Source organism: Cryptomeria japonica, chromosome 3, assembly GCF_030272615.1.
Source record: "Cryptomeria japonica chromosome 3, Sugi_1.0, whole genome shotgun sequence".
Lineage (NCBI taxonomy): Eukaryota > Viridiplantae > Streptophyta > Pinopsida > Cupressales > Cupressaceae > Cryptomeria > Cryptomeria japonica.
Window position 1 is genome coordinate 532,968,416 of NC_081407.1, and position 19,834 is coordinate 532,988,249.

The window sequence follows — 19,834 nt, forward strand, 5'->3', positions numbered from 1 at the left end:
TTGGTAGTCAAGATTCATTAAAAGACTTTTCTCTCAATTTGATTTCTAAGAATCTATTTTTGTGCACTTTATAGGAATTCAAGAATGTTTTTGTTGCATAACTGGGACTGATTCACCAGGCTACTTTGCAAGTTGGCATTTAGAATGGATATCATAACATGAAGACAGAATTGTAAGAAGCAAGTGACTGGTTTAATATAGAGTGGTCTTGACTGGTATTTCTTCCTAAATAACATTAAGTCCAAGATAAAAGATGACATGACATTGAAGAAGGTGGCAAAGGTGATTTCTTAAATGCTCCTAATGTTGTTTGACTAGAATATTATTACAAATACTAGCAAGGTGAATTTTCATGCATCTGTTGTTTGAACTACAAGCCCTATTTCAATCAGTGACAAACTTCATTTTATGGAAAATACCATGCAGGGTGGGAACATGAAAATATAGATGAAGAGAACTGTACATACAGCTAATGCAAGTGAGCATTTTTTATCATAAAGTAAGTCACTTCCAACTATCCAATCAAATTTTTCATTCACTGCCACCCCAGGGAATTTATCTGGAGCCTGCCACAAATAACACAATATTAAGATCCAAGAATTAAATGAAGTAAAATTGCCCAGCATGTTACAGTTTCTTCCATATTCTGAAAACTATAGATTTGAAACAATCAAATTCAATTTTAGTATTTGCTCACACAAAGGACACACAGGCTAATCCTCAAACTGGATAGACATCTAGCTTGCTCTAAAGTTCTAAACTTGCCTTTGGTCACCTCCTTAAAATCATATCCATCCATCAAAGATACACCTTTTAAAGAACATTTCTACACAGATAAGTCTTGACATTCTACCCTTCCATTCATCTGAGCCCATCATATTCACAAGTTAATAATTGAGTAAAGGTGTTGCTCTTGCTGCAGCTCAAACTCAAGCTGTAGAAACATCATGTGTGCTATGCATGCTGTAACGTGACAAGCATTAGATTCTCTATCTATATGTATGACTGTTTGTCAGATATCTCCTACATGACCAACCACCAACACTACCATGTCACTCACATTAAAATATGACAGTTGTTACACATTTGAACATTATACCATCAACACTCCCTCTTAACCGGCTTACAAAATACAATCAGCTTTTTCACTAGAATCAGAATACCCAGAAGGAAGAGATGAGAAATTCCACCAATAAGTCAAACATGGCCAAAAGTTAAAATAGTATTTGCAACATACAACGTTTATCACATTCATATAAAAAATAAAATAAATCTAGGAGGGCGTTCCAAACAGTTATGGATCTAACTTCAAGTAGGTTAATACAGAAATTAGTCCGATGGTATGATGGGTAGAGTCCAGCTCAAGCTCATACTCAGTTCAGCAGGTTTGATGCCCACAGAATCAAGTCAAATCATGGATGAAATAAAAGCTCAGTTCAGCAGGTTTAATGTTCAACTAGAGGCTCAGTTCAGCAGCTAAAAAGTTCAATCGTGTGAATCAGTTTAACATCAACTACGGGAAGAATTTAGTTGTACTAGAAGTAGAATTGATTCAGGATCTGAAAGTGGTCATACTTTTTGAACCCCTAAGATCTTAACTACACAAGGCACAATGAATTTATTTGTGGAGGCTGCATTCATTTTAAGGAGGATACTGTTACTAAAAAAGTTGTAGATAAGTGGTCATTTCAGATGAAAAACTTATACACAGGTGTAGGAAATGAAGAAGGCCTAGTTTGCTCCAAACTGTGTCCCAAGACAAAACCAAGGAAACACGGTTTCAAAACTATATATAGGAAAGTTGAAAGAATGGCCTAGTTCTCCATAAGGAAGGTCTCACACATCAATTATACAATCCCCAAGTTGGGACCTAGTGTTTCGTTATATTGTTTTTCATCATTCTAAATTTGTTACGTTATCCATTCTCATCTTGTAGTTAGTAAATACCAACTTCTGATTTCCTTCCTATCTCAGTTGTCATTGATGTGGCTGTTCTTTCAATCAACACACAGGTGTAGGAAATTAGGAAGGTCCAATTATTCCAAGCTGTCAGAAGGCAAAAGTCTCTACTTTTAGCTTAATGGTGTCAAGCTTGTAGTAATGGTAGGGTTCTCTTTAAGTCAAAAAGTATTATAATCTTTGGCCTTGAGTTGAAGAGCATGTCAGCCTTAGGTGAATCCAAAAAAATACACCTTCAGTTTTATATAGCATGAGAATGAACTACCCTAGAAAACACATATAGATTGTACGTAGCAAGTGCACATTGTTTGGATAAGGTTAGTTTTTGTTATAGGGAGCTTCCCCTTCTAGTTTGAACAGTGGTTCTATTGCACATTTATTCCATCTTGCATTACACTAAAATTGTAAATTAAAACACTAAAACATACAATTTATCAAAGCACATTGTATGATAGCCCCATTGTCTTTCAAGGGGTGTTTTAGGAATACCTATGATTATCCCTATACACCCAGTGGTTGAGATGTCGTCCAAATACATCATATCAAATATCTCCTTGTTAGTGTCTTCTGCGATTATAGTTGTCTATCTAGGTCATACTATACAATGTGGGTTCAATTATACATCTTATCTCTTTTCTTTAATTTAATTTGATATTTGTTTTAGGAATTACGTTGACACACTTTCCATTTTCTTAAATTCTTCAAGAGTGTCATGTCCCCTTTTCAAGATAATTTCACCAAAAAAAATAATAATATTTTAAGTTGGGCCAAGTCAGTTTATTCAAAAAGGGCAACTTAAATATTATTAGTTTTATAAAATATATTTAGCACTTTGAAGGGAAAAAGGAAATTCAAATTGAAGCCCCAAAAGAAATTTATAAAAAGAGAGCACAGTGATTATTTGCATCATCTATGTTTGTTGGCATCAATTCCATTTTTAGATTGAGCACTTGAGGGCAAAAACCCTTTTGCATGGGAAATTTCAAGGACAAAACTCTCTTGGTTTCTGTTGTTGGATTTGAGGATGAAAACCCTCTTGTCCATGTGAGATGATTCCACCTAGAGATCACAATTGTGATGATTACTAAGATTTATGCGAAGATTTCAATTCGTGAACAGATTAGTGAATATATGCAAGAAAATAAAGATACTTTTCATTATTGGTGATTGTGAGGAGTTTGTGGGTAAAACAAACACCATATAGCATTTTCTAGCCACCATTCAGCAAACAGCATCAATAAAAACTCTAATCTAATTTTTGGAGGGGATCCTTGCTGCTGTGTAAACCTTTTCATTGGTTGTACCTAAGTTTCCAACTATTCTACCACCCCTAGCACCAACCGTACCACCTCCCAAGTGTCGTACAGACTACAATCTACTAATATGCTATGTTTTTGGTGGTCAGACGATCATATCTTGTAATAGAGATTGAATCGTTGCTTTTGTAAGTGAAATTGGAGTATTTTATTGATATTTCAATTGCCTATTAATTGTTTTAGTACCTGGACATTGTTATTGACTGTAATCAGTCACTTTGCTATTTCTGTACATTTTCTATATGTTGTACTTCGTGATCAACTTTCAATAATTGAGGGTTGCAAGTTGTACCCTCCAATTACAATATTAGTTTGATCATTGGATATCATACTTTGTTGTTGTTATTCAAGTTGTATCTACTGCCACATCATATCAGTGTTCCCTATTGCCAAATTTATACCTATATCTATGAAATTTGATGCATAAGGGTTTCTAACTTTCTATAAATAATTTATGCCATTTATTAATGTTGATTAGCAATTATTGGAGTGGCATTTGCTATCTATATATCATATTTGTTTCATTTCAGTGTTAACAAATAAGAAAATACAAAAAATTGCAAAATTTACAGCTAAGGATATTGTTGGACATTTTGTCATTGATGTCAAGTGATATTGGTTTGAATCACAGTATCAGTTGAGCTGGTTATCTTTGTGTATGCTTCAATAGTATGTGACCATATCAGCTGCTTGTCAGCTTGCCATGTTATGTTCGTATAGTCCAAAAGGATTATCTAAGGGTCAACTGTCATCTATTTATTCTCTTTTATCCTGATGGGTGTGTTGGCAGTTTACAGGTTGACACACTGTTTTTTGCCTCCGCTGTATGTTTATGCTGTCTCTTTCCAACTATTGGTTGTTATGCTTCTGAAGACGTTTTTTTTAGAAAGCTTCTAATTTCGATCAGATTGTTTCTTTTTGGCAGTCTGGATGCTTCTATGGGGACAAGTGTTCGATTCTGTCTGATTTTATCTTGCTGTAGATGTTATTACTAGAGACATAATTCTCTGGCAGACGTTTTTTTATCTTAGATGAAGAGGAATGATTATTCTGATGATTATGTGTTCTGGGTGGGCATTTTTTATGACTACATGTTCTGGCTAGAAGTGTTTGTAGCTTATGTGTTCTGGCTGGTTGTTCTTGGTTTCCTGACCATGTGTTTTGAGTTCCTTTTTGATCGCCTTGACAGTGATGGCTAACTTTTTTGTATAGACTGTGCAATGAATTCTGGGCTATTTATTTGTCTGAAATAGAGCCGTTTTTTAACTATGAATTACTTTGTGTCATAGAAAGTTGCCAAGGCCTTTACGTCAAGGCCTTCTCACTATTTTGGTCTAAGCGTTGTTGTTTTTTAAAAAGGGAATCGTATGGAGATATTCTTCCACAGAAAACTGAAAGATAACGCAAGACTCCAATAATACTGCATAGTGACAATTACAAAGACAGTGAAAATTAGATACGATGTCAAAGCTTCATTGGGTGCAGTTAAAGAATGCAAATCGAAGGAAGACTTTTTTTTCTGAGTGATTGTTTTTGTTGTGTGTGTGATTGGTAAGGATGTGGGGATGAATACCTTGTGACGTGAGGCAACATTTCTGTACTTCTTGAGTCGTGTTTATTCAAAAGTTGTGTGCACGGTGAACTACGTTGCTGGTATGAGTTTTTGTTAAAAAGATAATGATGTTCTCTTTTTGATATCAGGGAGTCTTGCTAACAGTGCCAAGGAAATGATCAATGAACTTGATATATGCCATTGAGAAGACTACTTTTCATCCTCCTATGGTCTCATTTTTTTGTGGAGGTTGTGTTTTTACTTTTTAATGTAGATGAAGATATGTTGAGTCTTGATATTGGATGGTTGGGTTATGTAATGTGTCTTAAGTGTTTTTATTTAGAGCTGCATAAAACAAAGTTCTCATTTTTGTGATCATGCTCTCAAATCTGTTATTGTTGTTTATTGAGTTGGAGCTCAAATAGAGGTTGGAGCCTCTGTTGCTTTGAGTTCATGCTCTTTTAAGAGTCGGTGCTCTTGTTTGTAACTAGGTTAGTGCCCATTTATGATAATGATAGCTATTGTATACCGTGGTATTTTACCCAAAATGGTTTTCCACGAGATAAACTTTGTGTCATCTTTGTAATTGTTTGTTCTACTCATTTACTTTTGCTAAATCTGTTCATAATATTTGAAATACTGATTCACCCCACCCCCCCGCCCTCTCAGTATTTCTGATTTGGTTTTCAATTGGTATCAAAGCCTAGATACCTTCTATTTAAGCTTAAAATCTTGAAGGTCAGCTCTTGGTAGTTCAAGATGAATGCCCTTGAAGGTCTTGAAACCAACAGAGCTCCTTTGTTCAATGCGTCTAACTATGCTTTTCGGTGTATTCGGATGAAAGCATACTTGATGTCTCTAGGTTTTGATGTTTGGATGAGTGTTGCAAATGGGTATACAATCCCTTTTGTACCTCCTACAAATGCTGATGGAAAGAAGGCATTAATGCTAAAGCCATGAATGCTATATTATGTGGCTTATCTGAGTTAGAGTTTGTAAAAGTTATGCATTGCGATACAGCTCAAGCTATTTGGGAAAAACTTTAGAATGCATATGAAGGAGATGAGAAAGTTTAGAATGCAAAACTTCAAACTCATAGAATGTTGTTTCAAGGTCTCAAAATGCATGAAGAAGAAAGTATCGCAGCTTATTTCTTGAGAGTTGATGAAGTTGTGAACTCTCTAAAGGGCTTACGAGAAAAGATTGAAGATAAGATTGTGGTTCCAAAGATTTTAAGATCGCTACCTCTGAGATTTGATGCTAAAGTTTCAGCTATTGAAGAGATGGCTGAACTTGACAAGTTGACTGTAGACAAGCTACATGGTATTTTGACAGCCTATGAAATGAAAATAAATGTTGAATATTCTTCAAAGAAAGAATCTGCCTTCAAAGCTTTGAAGAAAAGTAAAGAAAAGACATGAGTGCCTAGTGAAAGCTTTGAAGGAGAATCTAAGTCTGAAGCAGCACACTTTGTGAGAAAGTTAAAAAGAGGTTTTGATAAGTATAAGGGCAAGCTGCCCTTAAAATGTTTTAACTGTGGAAAAATAGGTCACTTTGCATCCAAGTGCCCTTATCAAGAGGAGGACAACAGCTATGAAAAAGAAACTAAACACAACAATAAGAAATTTATGAGAAAAGGAAAGAAGTCTCGTAATTTCAAAAGAAGTTTCTACTCCAAAGAGGAAAGCAATTCCTCTGATGGAAGTGATGAAGAGTCCTTGAATGACGAGATTTTATTGATGGTTGTAGAAGAGACTTAAACTGAAAATCAGGAGGAAGAAGACTATTTCGATGAAGATGAGGTTGAAGTTGATCTTGAGCAAGAACTTATTAGCACCCTAAATGAGATTAAGAAGTTAAGAAAGAAAAATCGGAGTTTAAAGTTGTTACAAGAAGAAAGTAATAAAAATTCTAAAAAATTTCTTGCATTCGAGATTGCTGAAAAATTGATAGTAGATTTGAAGGTGCAGATTGAAGAGGCTAAGAAATTTGAAGAGGAACTTAGAAAACAACTCATGGACAAGCTACATGGTATTCTAACAGCCTATGAAATGACAACAAATGTTGAATCTTCTTCAGAGAAAGAAGTTGCCTTCAAAGCTTCGAAGAAAAGTAAAGAAAAGGGATGAGTGTCTAGTGAAAGCTCTGAAGGAGAATCTGAGTCTAAAGCAGCACACTTTGTGAGAAAGTTAAAAAGAAGTTTTGGTAAGTATAAGGGCAAGCTGCCCTTAAAATGCTTTAACTGTGGAAAAATAGGTCACTTTGCATCCAAGTGCCCTTATGAGGAGGAGGACAGCAGCTACGAGAAAGAAACTAAACACAACAATAAGAAATTTATGAGAAAAGGAAAGAATTCTCATAATTTCAAAAGAAGTTTCTATTCCTAAGAGGAAAGTAGTTCCTCTGATAGAAGTGATGAAGAGTCCTTGAATGACGAGATTTTATTCATTGCTCTCGAAGAGAATTTAACTGAAAATCGGGAGGAAGAAGACTATTTCGATGAAAATGAGGTTGAAGTTGATCTTGAGAAAGAACTTATTAGCACCCTAAATGAGATTAAGAAGTTACGAAAGAAAAATCAAATTTTAAAGTTGTTACAAGAAGAGAGTAATAAAAATTCTGAAAAATCTCTTGCATTAGAGGTTGCTGAAAAATTGACAATAGATCTGAAGGTGCAAATTGAAGAGGCTAAGAAATGGGAAGAGGAACTTAGAAAACAGCTCATGGGCAAAGAACAAAATTGTGAGAGGCTCAAAGCTAAAGTTGTTTCATTGAAAAATCTGGATAAATCTACAAAGTTGTTGAATCATGAAAAGACTTATCAAGAGTGTACTATGTCTTTGGATGGCATGTTAAATTCTCTAAAACAATCTCTTGATAAAAGTGGAGTTGGCCATGAAGAAGGTCAATGCTCAAAATTCACTAAAGAAGAACAACATAAATCTAATGCTAATAACACAAGAGATTCATTCCTTAAAAATAGAATCAATGCCTTCAAAAAGTTTACCACTGCTGGACAAACTCATATGGGCTGGTTTAATAACTCTTACTTTTATGGTTATTGTTTTACATGTAATTATTTTGGTCGCAAAGCCATAAATTGTAAAGTGTTTGCTACGAGAGATTTCAGTTTTGTGAACAGAAATTCATTTGCACCTCTGAGGAATTATAGTGTTATTTGTTATAAATGCAATAACTTTGGTCATACTACAAGTGTTTGTAAGAACGGCTTGATAGGATTCACCAAGAAGGTTGAAATAAATAGCAAGGCACAAAAGAGTACGAAAGTGTGGAGGAAAAACAAGAAGCAAACTACTAAAAAGTCCTCAATTGTGCAAACAGCCTTTCTTGCACAAAATGAAAAGGATATCTGGTATGTTGACATTGGCTGCTCTAGACATATGACTAGGGATAAGAACAAATTTTTGACTCTTAAAAGAATGAATCGAGATAAAGTTAGATTTGGTGGTAATTCTTTTGCAAGAGTTGCAGGTAAAGGCACACTTATGTTAAATAATGGTGAAACCAAAGTTGAAAATGTTTTGTACGTTAAAAGGCTGAAACATAATCTTTTGAGCGTTAGTCAATTGTGTGATCAAGGACATAACTTGATCTTTAATTCAAATTGTTGTGTTATCAGTAAAAATGGAAAGCATGTTGCTGATGCTAGTAGAGCTGCTAAGAATTTGTATATTCTTGATGATACTAATGGTGAAAAGTGTGGTTTGGGTCAACTTGACGAAGCTTGGTTGTGGCATAGAAGATTTGGGCACATGAACTTTGATAATCTGATTCAGATCAGCAAGAAGGAAGATGTTAGAGACATGCCACAACTTGCTAATCCTTCAGATATTGTGTGCAAAGATTGTCAGATGGGCAAACAAACTAGAGAGAGTTTTAAATCAAAGGAGTTGTCGAGTACTAGACCTCTTGAGCTGGTTCATACAAATTTGTGTGGTCCTACAAGGACTGCAAGTTTGTAAGGTGAGAAATACTTCATGCTTTTGATTGATGACTATTCACACATGACTTGGGTGACTTTTTTAAGAGAAAAATCAGAAGCATTAGAGAAGTTTAAAGCTTTCAAAGCTCTAATTGAAAATGAAATAGACCTGAAAATTAAATGTTTACGTTTTGACAATGGAGGTGAATTTACTTCTAACGAATTTATTAATTTTTGTGAGAAAAATGGTATTAAAAGATAGTATTCAGCAGTTAGGACACCTCAACAAAATGGTGTTGTTGAGAGAAAAAACAAATCAGTTCAAGAAATGGCTTGAAGTATGATGAATGAGTCAAAGGTAAGTGACACTTTTTGGAGAGAAGTAGTTCATATTGTTGTCTACATTCAGAACAGGGGAATGATGAGAGCAAAGCACAATAAAACACCATATGAGTTGTGGAAAGGTAAGACTGCTCCAGTAAAGTACTTTAGAGTTTTTGGTAGCCCCTGTTATATCAAAAGAGAAGAAGACAACCTAGGCAAGTTTGATCCTAGGGCTGATGAGGGTATCTTTTTAGGCTATTCTTCTAAAAGTAAGGCTTATAAGTGCTTCAATAAAAGGTTAAGTAAGATTGTAGAAAGTGTTAATGTAAAATTCATGAGATTACTAACACTTGTGACAAACATGAAAATGGTGATAATGGTGCTCAAAAAGATGAAATAGAAGGTGTTGTTCAACCTTCTTTCTCTCATGTAAAAGCTGGGACAACAAAGGGTGATGCAAAGATTACATCAGATAATGTTCAACCGGAGGCAACAAACACTTCTTCTTCAAGTATTCAGCTTGGGACAGCAAGTACTCTTTCTGAAAATGAATCTGAAATTGATCATGGCAAGACTACTTCTAAGACTCCTAAGTTTGTTCAAAGGAATCATTCTATTGATCGAATCTTACTATTAGTATATTTTTTCCTGCAGCCAAAATAGCCTTCAACATTGTGTTCTCAAGGTTCAATAAGTCTTGAGTTTGGTCCTAGCATTTGCCAAAGATTAAATGTTATCTAGTGTAAAGGTTAATAAGGCATTTGGTTTATGTTCAAGGCCATTAATCATGTTATTCCTCTTCTAAAAGGGAGCCTCAACATATAAATAAAGTTCTTAAATGCTATAGTCTTGTCAAAAAGGGTCCTTTTAAGATAACTAAAAATGTATAAAATGCAAAGAAAAAGAGCAATTTTAGGACTCTTAAGTGTCATTTTGACAAGTGAGAATGTTCTTTATGGATATGAATGCATTCAAGGAGCAGTTTGGAGCTATAATGACATAGTTTGAAGTAGTTTTGGGGGTTTTTAATGGCCTATTTTAGTTGAATCCGACCGCAACACTTTTTCAACTTCAAACAAACAAAGCACATGCCCTATTACCATGGAAGGAGGTTGCAACAGTCAAGGAGAGAATCTAGGACAGTTTGAAGACTTTTCAAGTGGTTGAAAGCATCTAGGAGGAGGTTGAAGACTTCTTCAAACAGTTCAGAAAATTTAGGGGGTAGTTTTGACCATTTCCAAGGTCTTTCCCAAGCATCTAGGAGTTGATTAAAGAGCCTAATTAATAGGGTAACAATTGAGAAGGATTTTCTTCATAAAAACCACTTGTTGGAGCTTATTTGAAGGATAAAAAATAGCAACAAACAAATTGGATGCCCAAGGAGGACTGACCAAGAAAATTCAATGTAACACATGTCCTTGTTGTCATTTATTTCTCAACATATGTTCTTTTGTTGTAGCAAGTTGTTGCAGCTATAAAGCTTAACCTTAGGCTTCATTGTTAAGAGAGTTCTTGCTGCTCTAGGCTTGTATTGTAACCTAAAATAGGTTCTTTCTTGCCTATTGTGTATTGTAACTCATTCAGATATGTACAACTATTGTAAGCACCTTTTTGATTAATAAAGCAAGTGTTTACCTAATCTAATCTGTATTTTGTATGCAACATGGATGAATGATGTTTTTCTATTGATTTATATGTCAATCCTTGAATATGTCTTTCTTCCTACAGTACCTTCATGCAGAAATAGCATGTTTTATATAGGTTATAGTTTGTGTTATGGCTTTCAATATTTCTTAGTTGTGAAAACTCCCTCTTTTCCTTCTATTAAGTCTGAAATATTAACCTTGCTATGAAACAATGATGTATAAACATGTGGAGCTTGAGTTGTGTGAGAGAAATCTTGTTTTTAAGATAGATTGTGTGTTAAAAGAAGTATAGAGTTTGAAAACTGTTTTGCTGCATCACCCACTAGAGTAAGTTTCATTTCCAATTCTTCCCTTTTCCCAATCAGGAAGTAGTTTTAAGTGATAGTCACAAAAAGAACCAGCTTTTTCCTAGAGATTCACTCCAAGTTTTGGGCAACCCACAGGCCCAGGAGTGTTTCCATGTTTCAATAGATTGCTGAACTCTTTAAGTTTAGCAAGGTGCAAATCTTATTGACAACAATTACCTGAGAATAGAACTAGAGCAACTAGAAGAAATGTAAATTATTATGAAGATGAGTATATCTCTTTGTTGTCTATGTTTGAATCTAAGTGTTTTGAAGAAGCAACTGACAATAAATATTGGATAGCTGCCATGAAAGAAGAGCTGGACCAAATACAAAAAAGTGAAACATGGGAGCTTGTACCTAGACCCAAGGATAAGAACGTGATAGGCATAAAATGGATTTTTAAAAACAAGTTGAATAAAAAAGGCCAAGTGGTTAGGAACAAAGCAAGGCTTGTTTGCAAAAGATGTTACAGAAGCAATGGCTGATTTTTTCTAAGTGACTGTTTTGTTGTGTGTGTGATTGGTAAGGATGTAGGGATGAATATCTTGTGAACTGAGGCAACGTTTCTGTACTTCTTGAGCCATGTTTTTTTGGAAGTTGTGTGCATAGTGAACTACATTGCTGGTATGAGCTTTTGTTAAAAAGATAATGATGTTCTCATTTTGATATCAGGGAGTCTTACTAACGATACCAAGGAAATGATCAATGAACTTGATATATGCCATTGAGAAGACTGTTTTTTATCCTCCTATGATCTCAATTTTTTTGTGGAGGTTGTGTTTTTAATGCAAATGAAGATGTGTTGAGTCTTGATATTGGATAGTTGGGTTATGTAATGTATCTTAGGTGCTTTTATTTAGAACTACATAAAACTGAGGTCTCATTTTTGTGATCATGCTCTCAAATTTGTTATTGTTGTTTATTGAGTTGGATCTCAAACAGAGGTTGGATCCTTTGTTTCTTTGAGTCGGTGCTCTTTGAAGAGTTGGTGCTCTTGTTTGTAATTGGGTTGGTGCCCATTTCTGATAATGATAACTATTGTATCCCATGGTTTTTTTTACCCAAAAGGGTTTTCCACGAGATAAACTCTATGTCATCTTTGTGATTGTTTGTTCTACTCATTTACTTTTGCTAAATCTATTCATAATATTTGAAATACTGATTCACCCCACCCCACCCCCCTCTCAGTATTACTGATTTGGTTTTTAGATATTACAATGGATTAGATCTAACTTTTAAAGCAGCCAAGTGAAAAAGAAATTCAACTTTATTGGAAGGAATGACAAATTCATAAGATTGAAGTGAAGAAATGGAAGTCATAGGGGTCAAGGAAAGGAGAATACCTATAGATGAAGTTAATTCTTTGTATGAGGTCATCAATCAAGTTTAGAAATATGTGGAGAGGGCAATGGTCAAGCTCGCACAAATCTTGTAGAATATTAATCAAAATAAGGAAAATTAGAGAGAAGAAAGCTCTTCAACTAACAAAAAAGCTTCAATCAAACCCCTTTCCAAGAACTATGCTAAATTCTTGCAAAGAGAAAAGGAACATCCAAAAGAAGAAGTGTCATGTCATTCTCATATAAATGATATTGAGACATTGTGAAGAATATGATTATTTGAGCTATGTAATAGAGATGGATTGACTTTCTGAGAGTTGTGTGATCTCAAAATAAAGAATGGTTCAAGAAAAAGGGAGGAGAACTCAACAAGATCGGCCCCACAAGGACACAATAACATTTGAGTAAGATCACTATTCCTACATATGATAACTCCAACAAGCATTCTATTAGATCTTGGTTGCAAAATCTGTACACCAACTTATTGAATCCGATGTGAAGAAAAGATGATCAAGTTTGCTACCATCCACTTGGGAGTAGCACGAGTGGCAGTATCGTAGCATGATCACCCAAGAGTATAATTCCATTTTGAAATTATAATAATTCAACCAAAAAATTTACAAAGAGGTTTAGCAAGAAAGATTTAGAGATCCATTTCAGGCTAAGTTGCCAAATAGGGTGCAAGTATAGGTACATAGATACAATGCAAAGATATAATAAAGTTTTTTGGGGAGATAGGTACGTTTTGGGTATGTCTATACAAAAATAAAAGTATATGTGTGTGTGTGTGCAGCCTAAAAACATAATTAAGTTTAGAATGCCATATAATGCATATACAAATTTTAAATTTTGAAACTTAATATACTAATGTGCATAAATTTTTGAATTTGACCATGTACCATTTTTTAGTATCAACATTTTTTATCATACTCCATGATCCATCAAAACAATGAGATTGAGCTGGAGAAAAGAAGTGAAAAAATAGTACTAGACATGGAGAGTCAACCCATCTCTCCTTTAATCCCCTTTTTTGGTCTTGATCTTCATTTTCTTCCATGTCATCTTCCCTCTTATAGTCTTTCCTTTCTCTTTCTCCCCTTTCCGTTCTTATATCCTCAAATTTTTATTTCTAAATGTTTTGGTAATGTTCTTGTGGTCTTTAGTAACATAGCTCTTCCTTGCTTTTGCTTGTCTAGGTTTATTATAGTTTAATTTTCATTAATGACATATTAAAATTATCTTCTACCTTAAAATATTTCCTCTCCTTTAGTTTTAATCTTTAATTTTTACATTTAAACTTTAGCATTCATTTAATTTCCTTTCTTGCCCGGAATTTTATCTCCCCTAGATATTCTTTTTCTTTTCTTGCTTTCTCTCTCTTGTTATATTAGCATTACATAGAATATAATTCTACTCTTATCTACACATTTTTAATTATGTTAACCTATACCCATTCTATCTTAGTTAATTATTCCATTAAGTATTTACTATTATTTTAATATACTTCGTCTATTACCAAATTATTTAACTCTTAATCACAATTTTCCTTTATTTAATTAGCTTTTTACATTATTATTTTTTTTATCGGTGATAATGTGTATATTTATTGATTAAAAGGAGTAAAGGTCTACAAATATCATACAAAATTTAGGGACCTGCCCTATATATGTGTTTTTCATGCACATGCGAACACAGAATAAAATACCAAGGTATCTTATCCTCTCTTGAACAAAGTTTCCCTGAATGCTGAAGATTTTGCCTAACGATCAATCGAGGCAACTCCAAGGTTCTAGTATGTAGGGTCTCTACATGTGGATAAGCTCAATTTGGTCTGATGTGATTATGCTGGATTAACAAGGGGACTTACATTCGACTGCCTAAGCGTTTAATCTGCTGGAACTTGAATCCTATCTACTAGGTGGAAGATAAAGAAATATCAAAAGATATAGGGTTTGGAGAATCTAATCTAAGACCTAGAATGCAAGATGAATGAACAACTAGGTGGAGTCCTATTGGGCTGGGTCTCACCATCAGGTTGAACAATCTGACACCAACTCAGTGCGATCTTCTAAGGGATGCTTCGAATATATTCAAATCGTACACCATCAGACACTGATCACCATTCAAGTTAATGCATGAACAATAGACGCGTAACGACTTGAATGGTGATCAGTGTCTGATGGTGTACGATTTGAATATATTCGAAGCATCCCTTAGAAGATCGCACTGAGTTGGTGTCGGATTGTTCAACCTGATGGTGAGACCCAACCCAATAGGACTCCACCTAGTTGTTCATCTATCTTCTTGCATTCTAGGTCTTAGATTAGATTCTCCAAACCCTATATCTTTTGATATTTCTTTATCTTCTAGCTAGTGGATAGGATTCAAGTTCCAACAGATTAAACGCTCAGGCAGTCGAATGTAAGTCCCCTTGTTAATCTAGCATAATCACATCAGACCAAATTGAGCTTATCCACACGTAGAGACCCTACATACCAGAACCTTGGAGTTGCCTCGATTGTTCCTTAGGAAAAATCTTCAACATTCGAGAAAACTTTGTTCAAGAGAGGATAAGATACCTTGGTATTTTATTTTGTGTCCACATGTGCATGAAAAACACATCAACAGAATTGGCGCTAGAGGGAGGGCATGATCACGATAAACATTGAGCAACTAAAATCTAGATTTTATTAAGTCATATTTAGAGGAGATATCCAGAGCTTTTTACCCTCTTCACGCTCAACAAAATTGAAGCAGAAGAAAGGTGAGTGAATGTGAACTCTTGAATCCAAGGAAGATCAGTGGAAAGCCATCTTCAACGCTCGACGGAAGTGGTATAGAGAAGGAAGGTGATCGCTGAGTAGTCAATTGGACTTGCAAAGAAAGGAAGCACTTTGAGCAGCTAGAACCAGTTGATTTTTCAAGTTGAATCTGAGATATTCAAGATCTCTCTTATTCCAGAAAATCCAAAAAAAACCAAAAAATCAAAAAAAAAGTGAAAAAATAGAAAATAAAAAAAAATCAAAAAAGAAAGATTTCTCAACGAAGCGACAACAGTTTCACGATGAGCAACAAGTTGATTTTCCTCAACTTTGGTGGAAATTTAAATACGTAGCTTTATCCACGCAGATTGTCCGAGTTTGCAAGGCTAGGGCAGTGTCGAATCCATGAGACAGATGAACATGATGAAATGCATTGCTTGAAATACTTATCAAGGATAGAATCGGCAACGCAAGGAAAGATCTTCTTTTGGGATGTTCCTAGGCCAGAAGCAGAAGAAAACAATTTCAGCTTTCCAGAAAGAAAAGATCCTCTTACGAGCTTCTTATCGATGATCGAGAGTCAGCTTTTCTTTGAATGGTGAAATGCGTTTAGAAGGCATATTGCTACCATTATGGTGCAGGATTCACAATGCACCTCACTCTGAGTTTACTTGCTCATTGTGTGAAATGGCCATCAACCAAGTCAGATACTAGTTTGGAATGCCAGCCTTATCCAAAGAAGAGTGCATCATGAACAAATCCTGGGGTGCACATCTTGCAGCTGAATTTAGAAGAACTTACGAACAAGACATCACTACACCACGTGATGGTGAAGGAAGCTAGTTGCACGTCGACAATACAAATGCACCTGATGACCAATGTATTGCAATAGATAGCTCACCATGCCTTGCACCTAAAGAAGAATATCATGCAATGAAAGTTAAAGAAGCAGTTGAGAATGCTCAAGTAGTGGCAAGCGATGATCAAAGTGGTGAGAAAGCAATCAAAGAAGAAGATGACTCATTCCTTGAAGAATTTTCATTCAGACTACAAATGGAGATTATTAAGAATGAATTGCAAGAGGTTTCAAGTAGCATCCTTGAAGAACACAATCAAGTTGAGATGTTGAATGAGGAAATACAAACCATCATAAGTGAGCTCAGATATGAAGAACAATTCAAGGGGGCGCTCAGAGACACCATCATCATCATGCTATTTGAAGGTGCGCTGAAAGATCTCACGGAGGAAGTACAAATGAAATCACTGCCAAAAAATTTTCAAGATAAACAAGTTATGGTGAGTGATGTGATTCATCATCAGATCCAGCCTCCCGAGACTATACTTGAAGATGAAATGCCACCAAAGATTATATTTGATCAACTAGAGGAGATGTTTGAAGCTCAATCCATCAAGGAGTGTTTTGTTTTTGAGGATATGCTTACAAAATTTCATGAAGATGCTTGACTATGAAAGAAAAGAATGTCAAGCTATTCGAAGGGGCGCTAGGCTTATTTCAAATGGAGCTTCCAGATCAAGATCAACATACTGCGAATGCTTGTGGAATGGTTCATCATCAATGGCGACCTCCTGAAGCAATTGGTGATCTCGCTTCCAACAATGCACTTCTATTCGAGCACGAACAATGCCAGGTTGTCTCTTTCCTTAATCCTAGCCTTGAAAGTTATTACGATTTTGATTATGGGGGTTTTGGAAAAACAACTTGCATTTGGATAGATCATGGTCCTGATGAGCTGCCTCAGTTGATTATCTTACATGAAAACTTGCCTGAATATGAGAGATGCATGGTGAGAGCTTGCTTTTCCGTATTCAAAGATGAATTTGCTCGACTGAGAACCATCACTTTTGCCATGCTCCTGTTGCATAACCTAAGAAATCATGAAAAGTCATGTATATATTTCGCTTCTTTGAGTCGTGTCAAGTCTGAGAGTCTTGTATATAGTTTTAGGGTAGGTTTTCCTTTCGTGTGTTTTAGATTAGAGGTCTTTTGAGCCTTGTTATTAATTTGCCTTGAGTCATTTGACTCATGATCTTGAGTGGCTCAGGTAGTTTAGTTAGTTGGATTTTGGTTTTCTTTAGCTTAGTTTGCTTTGGGTCAGTCTGTCGGTCGGTTTGCTTTTGAGTCCGTTGGTCGTTTGCTTAGTGTAGGTGTCCTGAGTGGGAGCCTCCATTTGTGAGAAAGGTGTCTGTGTTGTTTAGCTCACACACCGGCAACATCTTGGATCTTATGTTAGACTCATTTCCTAGATATCTATTCATGAAGTGCTTTGAATCCGAGGTTATTCCTCTCCAGCTTTATCATCTGATCAGGACTTGTACTTGACTTGGAAGGGAATCATTTTCTGTGTCTTGATGCTGACATGTTTTGATTACTATATCTTTACACATTAATAAACTCCGAGTCATTATGGTTTTCAGGCGAAGCTGTGATTAGTGAAATATCCAAAATCTTGCTTCAGCACCACCGCAATCCTCAAACCCTAGTAAGCTTCACTACTTACAAGCCAAAGAAATTGACGGAACGAAAAAGCAATATGAAAGAGAAAAATCAAAAGAAAATGAAATGAAATGAAATGAAATATCAAAATTGGCTAATGGGAACATGCGAGTAACTCCATCGGGGCTATGGATGCCCGGCTGACAATGGAGCAATATTCGTGAGATTGTGGCGATAACCTCGTCGGGACTATAGATGTCTGACTGCCAGCGAGGCTCTATCCAGGATGCTTATGAAGTTTAGATACACTACGTAGCCAATCACAGGGGAACCTAAAGGTCATAGCTGTCTTGTCGAGGGGAATGAATACACTTGCACACACGTGGGTAATCATTGACTGGGTATCTTGATCCGGGTCGGGATTCTCCTTCCACTTTGAGTGCATTTTCTAGTCTCCTGATAAGTTGGATTGAATCTTCCGGAGGTTCTAAGTGTCAATCGGGTCTTTATCTCTGAAATGTTCAGGAACATTTATTCGAGGTGGCGCTGGATGTTGTGACGTATTCACACATCGCCCCATTGCAAATGGGGACCACTACTTTTTGCTTTCTACGGTTAGTTTTCTTTGCTTAGTTGTCTGGTCTTGGCTATTAACCTTTGCATTGGAGAGTTGCCAGAGACATCATTAGGATAGCAGGGTCTGCTTGAGTTGAGGTGGGTCAGTAGGTGGTCCAGGTCAGGGTCTCTTTGAAAGCCTTCTCTACGTCAAGCCTTGCTCTTGTTTCTAGGTTAAGTCTGGCCTAAGCTTGGCAAAGTCATTATTCTTTGCCTTAAACCCTGATGTAATTTTAGCAAGATCTTGCCTTAGAAAGTTGGAGAATGTATATTTTGTAGAGGAAGTCTTGAGGAGTCTGAGTCTAGATGAGTCAAGGTTGTGAGTTGTTAGGCCAGTGTCTTGTCTTCTGTGGAGTCTGAGTTGATATGATGAAACAAGTAATCAAAATGTAGGCATGAAAGACGAAGGCTAGCATGGGCAAGCTTGGAGGGATGTAATTATGAGGAATTGACTTGAGAATTTGAGAGAGAGTTAAGGATGTGAGCTCAAAGAAGAATTTTGCTCCTAACCCTTCCAAAGGGTCTAGAGTGAATTCTCTTAAGAACCTCCGTTGGTCCTAACTTAGGCTATAATTTTTGCTCCCAAGCTTCAATTGAATGAAGAAGGATTGATCCATGCCAAAAGGTCCAGAGCGAAATTCCTAGATAGGTCCGGTCCCTCCAAAGGTACCTAAGCGAAATTGTTAAGATGCACTTTTCATTCAACATTTTGACTAGGTGCCTCCTTAAGGTGATTTGTTGGTGAGTCTTGAGATGAGAACAATGTGATTGAGGGTGAAGTTTGAGGGTTTGGATGGTATCTAAGACTAATCCCTCAAATTCACTCCTGACCCTTCCAAAGGATCCAGAGCGAATTTCCTTATATCTCGTATTTGCACCACAAACCTTGCTCCCATGGCATCTTTGAAGAGGATAAATACACTTGGAACATGAGGAAATTAAGAATTTGGGCAAAAACACCAATTTCGCTCTTGACCCTTCCAAAGGGACAGGAGCGAATTTTCTTAAAGCACCTATTTGCTCCTTGTTTGGATCGAACCCTTAGTTCCTATGCTGTGATTAAGGCTAGATTAATGACTTAAAGTGATTTGGGACCTAGAAGAATGCCATTGGACCTTGAATGAGTTAGGAAGTTGACCAAGAGTGCAAATTTCACTCCTGACCCTTCCAAAGGGTCCAGAGTGAAACAAATTTAAGCTCCTGACCCTTCCAAAGGGTCCAAAGCAAAATCCTTAGGAGGACTCCTTATTTCATCTAATGCACCCAAGAGATCTTGTTTTAGGCTAAATTGAGGGCTAATTCATTTGATGATGATAGAGGGAAATTTGAAAAGAAGATGAATGGTGTCAAAATGCAAATTTCGCTCCTGACCCTTCCAAAGGGTCCAGAGCGAAATTTGTCTAAGCTCCTGACCCTCTCAAAGGGTCCAAGGCGAAATTCTCCAAATGACCTAATTCCTCACTAGAAACATTGAATGGTGGTCATGCAAGGCAGAGAAAAGGATCAAAGATCAAGTTTAAAGAAAAGCTAAGGCAAATTGGATGTGAATTGAGCCTAGAAATGCAAATTTCGCTC

At 36.1% G+C, this 19,834-nt stretch overlaps 1 protein-coding gene across 6 annotated transcripts in view; it reads right to left on the bottom strand.

The window, feature by feature from the left end:
• LOC131075080 (protein-lysine N-methyltransferase EFM2) overlaps positions 1-19,834 on the bottom strand; it is a 235,385-nt gene that overhangs the window by 74,392 nt on the left and 141,159 nt on the right. For all 6 annotated transcript variants that reach the window (XM_058011893.2, XM_058011895.2, XM_058011891.2 and 3 more), the window contains one exon: positions 468-566. In XM_058011893.2, the coding sequence (XP_057867876.2) occupies positions 468-566 (99 nt within the window). The remainder of the gene's footprint in view (positions 1-467; positions 567-19,834) is intronic.